Source organism: Haliaeetus leucocephalus, unplaced genomic scaffold (genome assembly GCF_000737465.1).
Source record: "Haliaeetus leucocephalus isolate CR32 unplaced genomic scaffold, Haliaeetus_leucocephalus-4.0 Scaffold526, whole genome shotgun sequence".
Taxonomy (NCBI): Eukaryota; Metazoa; Chordata; class Aves; order Accipitriformes; family Accipitridae; genus Haliaeetus; species Haliaeetus leucocephalus.
Genome location: NW_010972962.1, coordinates 1,686,553 through 1,693,205, shown reverse-complemented (window position 1 = coordinate 1,693,205; position 6,653 = coordinate 1,686,553). Strand labels below are relative to the sequence as shown.

At 38.6% G+C, this 6,653-nt stretch overlaps 1 protein-coding gene across 1 annotated transcript; it reads left to right on the top strand.

The window, feature by feature from the left end:
- Nucleotide 1: 1 nt before the first annotated feature.
- On the top strand, nucleotides 2–4,695 carry NENF (neudesin neurotrophic factor; the record flags this gene model as incomplete). Its single annotated transcript, XM_010576528.1, has 4 exons — nucleotides 2–91; nucleotides 1,272–1,332; nucleotides 2,511–2,614; nucleotides 3,267–4,695. Coding segments are annotated over 4 exons (432 nt in total), but the record flags the coding sequence as incomplete, so codon positions are not given.
- Nucleotides 4,696–6,653: the final 1,958 nt, after the last annotated feature.

Below are 6,653 nucleotides of genomic sequence, written 5' to 3'. Positions count from 1 at the left end.
GGCCGAGCGGGAGCTGCGCTTCAGGCCGCCGGCCGAGGCCCCGGTGCGGCTCTTCACCGAGCCCGAGCTGGCCAGATACGACGGGCAGCAGGTAGGGGCGGGCGGGCGGGAGGGAGGGAGAGCCGCGGCGGGGCCTCCCCGGCCGGTTCTTCGAAGCCGCTGGGCCGGGGCCGGTGGGGCGTCCTGGCGTCGCCTGCGTCCCTGCGGCTCGGTGCCCTGAAACCACCTTAAAACTCGGTTTTCTCGTGCTCTGCTGGTGTGCTATTCCCTCCCTCCCTCCCAGTAATTATGGGATAACTTGCTTTTTAGGCGTTCGTGAGAAGTTTGTTGGCATTCGTGCGTTGCTGACCTGCTATTCATTTGTCCTGCTGGCAGCTGCGGAGTTTGGTCCGTTGAAGTTGGGTACAGACAATTAGATGGCACGATCCTCTTTTACTCATTGCCTGCTTGACGATGTACTCATGCCAGTGAATTTCATATTACCACAAGTTGGAGCCAAAGTAATTTTCTCTCAATAATTCATTAAACCATGTATTTAGACCCTTTTTTTTTCCTATGAGATTATAGAAATAAGAAAGCAATTTCATCTTAAGAGTTTAGCTTTCTGTGACACAGAGGTCTCAGCAAAACTTCACATTCAAAATAATAAGATCCTATGTTGATACACATCTGTTTTCTCTTTCAAAAAAACTTGCTGGCTGACCTTCTCAGGGTCTTCTCTAGATACTTTCAAGAAGCTAACCAGCATCTGACTTAAAATACATCTTATGCATAAAAGACAAATCAGAAGCACTGGCTTATTAAGTAAAACAGATGTCAGCAAATCAGATTTGTGTGTGTTTATGTATTTATCTGTTGTTCTCTTAATCAAATAAAGAATGCTGTTGGCCATACACCCTTTTATCTTGGGCAATACCCATCTGCATTAGGAAGAAAAAGATGCAGTTGATCATCTTCGAGCAGACAAATGTGCAAGACCTGCAAGAGGGACATGTCATATATGATTGTGATGTTTAGATTAAAAAGATTCTCTCATTCCATATGCTTACATCCTCAAAAAAAAAAATCTTGCGGACAGTTTAAAGCACAAGCAAGAAATTTCGAGAGAGATAACGTGTATGCTTGTATACACACACAAACGAGAGAAAACATACATAAGAGAATTTAATTCTCTTCTTTGTGTTCTGAGTGCTTATGGATTTCATAGCTAAAACTAATTGCCTTTTGGCTACGCTTAAGTGTTGAGGATCTACTGAAGGCTTTCTTTACAGGAAGGACAGCCCATTTACCTGGCGGTGAAGGGAGTAGTATTTGATGTCACTTCTGGAAAAGGTGAGTTTGCTTCTCCTCTGCTGTCTACTTTATTTTCATGCTATTATTCAGTCATTAATTTTTAAATATTCTCAATGTATTAGAAGCCTGCAGTTCAATTGCAACAAAAAGAATGTACTTTTTCCTTTTTTGAAAAACTCAGTTTTCTTCTTCTGACACCTCCCCCACTAAGGTGTTGTCTAGAATTTACAGTGGTTTGAGGTTACAGTACACACAGACAAGCCAGCATAGTCCAGTTAGCTTGGGTGCTGATGACAGAAATGCTGAAGACACCTGCCCAGACCCCTGAATCCTCACTAGGCGTGGGGTCATGCCACACAGAAGCTGGCGCTACAGTGTTTTATTGCACTGGGTACATGAACTGACCAGATCAAAGCTAGCTGGGATGTACCCATACTGCACTACACAATATCAGCATTGCTGCAGTTTCATCTTTTCCTTTTGTGCTGGTGTTTGCTTACCTGTGCTGTCCAGCGATCCGGTCAAAACTCTTTGAAGAGTTGACGGTGATTTTGAAAGGAGAGCGGAGGGCTAAGTAATTTTTTTTTCTCCTTTAAAATTTTCGTATTTCATGAGGCTTCTTGTCTCACCATTTACACCTAAACCATTTATTGCTGTATTTGCTGTTTGTGCCTTCCCTAGGAACTACAGATGTTTTAATTTGAACTCCTGCTACTTAATCCAGACTTGCTGTAAAATGTTTGAAGGGACCATGGAGGTCCTGGACACTTGCCTTAATGTCATCATAAGCAAACTAATGGCTTGTTGCTTTCTTTGTACTAAGCTTGTTAGTGCAGCTTGTCTGGACATCCACGTTGGCTGATCTTCAAATCCTAAGTTAGACAAGGCTTGCCCCTGCAAATTCTGGAGTCTACAAACTTCTCATGAGTATGTAAAGCACAGCTCCCTAAATAATAGGTAAATTTTAAGACTGCAGTATAGGAGTTCAACAGTTGTATTGTATAACCCCACCCTCTGTTTTGTGGTTTTTTTAAGGACTGGGATATATTATCAAAAAATAGCAAATCAAAAGTCAGTTTTGGAGAGAAGGATCTGAGACTTGAGTTGCTGCTTTCAGTTCACTGACAAGTGTAACAGGCTGGTGAAAAGTAGAGGCTGAACATACCTTGTACATTGCCAGATCATCACTGGATATTTTTTTTTTTCTAATCTGACAGAATTTTATGGAAAAGGAGCCCCATACAATGCTTTGGTTGGAAAAGACTCAACAAGAGGAGTTGCAAAGATGTCTCTGGATCCAGCAGATCTTACACATGACATAGTAAGAAAATAGACTATTAGTTTAATTCTGTTTTGCAAAGTTTTATTCTTTTGCAAGATGAATGATAATATTAAATTATTTGTATTAATTTTTTAAAGTTGATTCACATCTTTAAAAACTCTAAAAACTGCATTAATATTCTTGAAATACATTAAATGGGTGTGTATTTACTGCTCATGGAAGGTGCAGTGCTAACAGCCTTAAAGAGGAAGGTTTTTAATCTGTGGAATCAGTACAATTTATGTAAGGACGTAAAGGGGAAATTACCTCCTGTTTAAAAAGATGCTTCCAAAGAGAGTAAATCACTTTCTTTGTCAATTGATTTGGCGTATCCTGTGTCACTGACATGGCAGTGGATGCTAACTCTGGCAGTGGGTTGTTGCTTGTTTGAGGTGTGATTTACTTACGAAGGGAAAATGAAGGGAGATTAATGGTTTGTTTGACCTGAATATATTAAAGTTTTGTAAAGGCTGAACTTGAATGAGAAGAATAAAATTACAGGTTATACTATGAATTTGTTAATTGTCTTCTGCAAATTATACCCAAAAGCTGACCCTAAGGTTTATAGTAATCAATAAAAAAGAAAAATGCATATAAATACCTGTGTTTTTATTTCTTTGAGACAGGACTTTCATTTCCATATTTCATTTAGACAGGACTCACAGAAGAGGAACTGAAGTCTCTGGATGATATCTTCAATAATGTTTATAAGGCCAAATATCCAATTGTTGGCTATACTTCTCGCCGAATTCTGAATGAGGATGGCAGCCCCAATCTAGACTTTAAACCTGAAGATCAGCCACATTTCAACATTAAAGATGAGTTTTGAGGAACATTTTTGTACCTAGAGAATGCCTGGGGAGAGGCATAATAGAATATTATATTGATTCCCTGTTTTCTGGAGTTCATTACAACAATTAGCTATCATGAGTCAGTTTTCTGTTTAGAAAATATGTATGTGTGTACACATACAGTTTAGAGGAAACAAATGGATCTATATTAGTGTCATACACTTGGGCTGTTTGTTCTGAATTATGGGAATTATTTCACATGAAAGTTCTTTCTGCCTGGATTTCCCTGTGTACAAGTGTGTAATGTAAAATCACATTCCTTAGAAAAGATAAGGCAGTTTTTAATAGTTGAAACATGATTGGTCTTTTTGTAAATCCCAAGTTGTTTCCTACTCCTTGGAAAAGTGTGAATGCATTATCTGGACGAGCTCACATCAGTTCTCTGTGCTTCACATGAGTGTTGGTATCACATGTACAAACAGGTGTAATAGAGGCTTACATTTTAAAAAGCATTATAGGAATTAATATTTGATAGGTTTGAGAATACTGGATATAAAACCACTCAATCTCTTCAAATGCAGTTACTGTGGAATATTTATGCAAAGCCTACAGCTGTAAACCAAGAAAAAGAATTATTTTTTCCCCCATGAGAACTACTGTGGCATTTTAAGTAAGACTATTATTATGTTAGTTTTGAATAAATGACACTTTAATTTTTTTAAAATAATTATCAAAGATTTCATCTATATTAGATTATGATGATTTCCTTCTAGCTTCCTCTACTCTTTCTCTGATAAAAAAAGGAAACGATAGCCCACTGTTTACCACAAACTCTTACAGCACAAGTTTATTGTAGTAGTTTAGTATCCTGTGGATATTGTTAGCATCTTTATATTGACAATTTCAGCTCTCATTTTTAATTTCTCTTAGTTTTTCTTTGTTCTTACTCTGGCTTCATCATTGCTGCTGCAATGAAGTGTGCATTCATATGTTCCTCTTCCTTTTAACCTAATACAAAACCGCAGATCCTGCACGGTGAAAGCAGACCCCCTTTATCAGGTTTCTCTGGCAGTCTTTCAGCAACAAGAGGACTGTAAAAGCATATGCTACATAAATTGCTGCTAACCACTGACTTTCACTAACTTGAGTAGAATGTAAATTGTCATGTATGTGAATTTATCTGCCAGTGTGACAGGTTGAACTGACATGGAAAAACTGAGCAGCTCCTCCCAATTCTATATAAATAATATAGATGTAATAGAAATACAATTCTATATTTCGTTCTCTTTCTTTAGCATTTTGGCCATTTTCTTTGAACAAAAGATTTTATTAGATGACTCTCCACTTTATGGTGTGCAGGAGACAGCTGCCTGTCAGTTGAATAACTAGAAAAGCTGTTTCTATTTATTTCTCATTTCTTTCCCAATGTTACAGATTTTACTCTAAGCTTGTTTTGTGTATTACCATTAGACCACTTAATTTGCAGGAGGGACTCCATGGCGCTCCCCCGCCCCTGCTGTTGGATGGTGCTGTGTGGTGTAATAAATAATTTAGCATCTAAGAATATACTGTTGCTTCAGAGAACTATTTCTGTTTTATTACTATTATTATTATTACTGCTGACCTTTTGATTAGATACCAACACCAGCTAGGAGTTGGCCCCTTGATGATGCCTGCCTACAGGTATGGGTGTATACCTGCCATCTTTATAGGAATGCATGTGGGTTTAGTGGTAATGGTGGTTGTTCTTTTGCCAGCATTTCACAAATTAGTTTTCCAATGCCTACTGTTTTCTCCCCTTCCCTTCCCTTTGTTGCACGCTTCCTTATGGGGCAGCTTCAGTAGCTGTGTTACGGCGATTACTGTAATAGTCTTGGCTTCATCTGCGATCAGCATATCCAGCTGCGTGTCAAAAATATTGTAGCTAGGTGGTAAACTCATCACCACTGAGTGGTTTAGTGTTGCTATTCTCTCCCTGCTTTTCCTCTTCATGCTATGAAGGTCACCTTTGCTGATCTTGAAGTGGGTAACTCAGCTTCTATTTGTTTCAGGTTCATTTCAGTGAAGAAACCCTCCTGTTGCAACAGGAAACGGGTGATATAAACCCCACTCTTGTCTTGTGAGATCCTTGCAAATCCAAGTTGCCCTCACTCATATATCTGTGAACAGAGGGAGATGCTCTAGTTCTTCTTTTCTGTTATTAAAGACAGGATTATCACAACTGAGGGCATTTTAGAATGCAGAACATTTCCTTTTTATTTCAGTTTGCGAACTGAAGGACTCACATGTAATCATGTGATAGCCTTCCTAGGCTATTTCACTTGAGGTTCCAACTCAACAGAACAGTGTTATGATAATAAGGCTTTAAGTGGGCATATATCCTTAACATGTTTTCACTGACTACTTTTCAAAAATTAATTCAGAGTAACACAGGATTTCTTTTGGTGTTAATTTAATGACACTATTTTATGTCTAAGGTTGTTACTTGCCAACAGCCTGAAACTTACTTTGCTTAAAAGCAAACCGTCTGCTATGGTTGTTTTGTTCAGTAAGTTGCATTTCCCAGACCTCTGTGTTACTCCAGTATGACAGATGTCCTCACTATCTATGCATTGTACTTAAAACAAGCAAATTGTATGCTATCCTTGTTTTTTCAGTCAGCTGCATTTCCCTGACCTCTGTATTACTGCAGTAAAACAGGTACGCTCACTATCTGTAAATGGCACTCAAAACAAGCAAGTTGCGTAAAGCTCTGTTGTATCCTCCTACTACTCCACACCTCCTTTGGAGAGTGAAGAATTTCTTTTCAATTTACTTGCTGCTTCCAGATAACATTGCAAATGTCATTATTTTTGGTCTGCTGTTTGTAAATCTGCATCTTGCTAACTTAACTTGGGTGTTTGAATGGTCTGAGGTTTTAATGAATTGCTGCACCAAGAATTTACTCTTCAGAATGTTAAGAATTATCAGATGGGTTCATTGCTTAGAGGATGCATAACCTGAGTTGCTGTTTCCCACCTGGCACTCTTTTCAATAGTCCCTCACTTTGATCCTAATACATTTGACTAACTGCTGTGACAGGATAGATTCTATCATCTGTACTTTAAGAAGGACTTCTCTGATTAACAACAGGAGCAACAGGACTAATAATATAAGCAACAAAAATTCAATACAGGGCATGCAATGAAATGCAAATCAAAGTATTATCTTTATTTTTGCAGTTGTAGAGACTGCAGTTAAGTGAAATC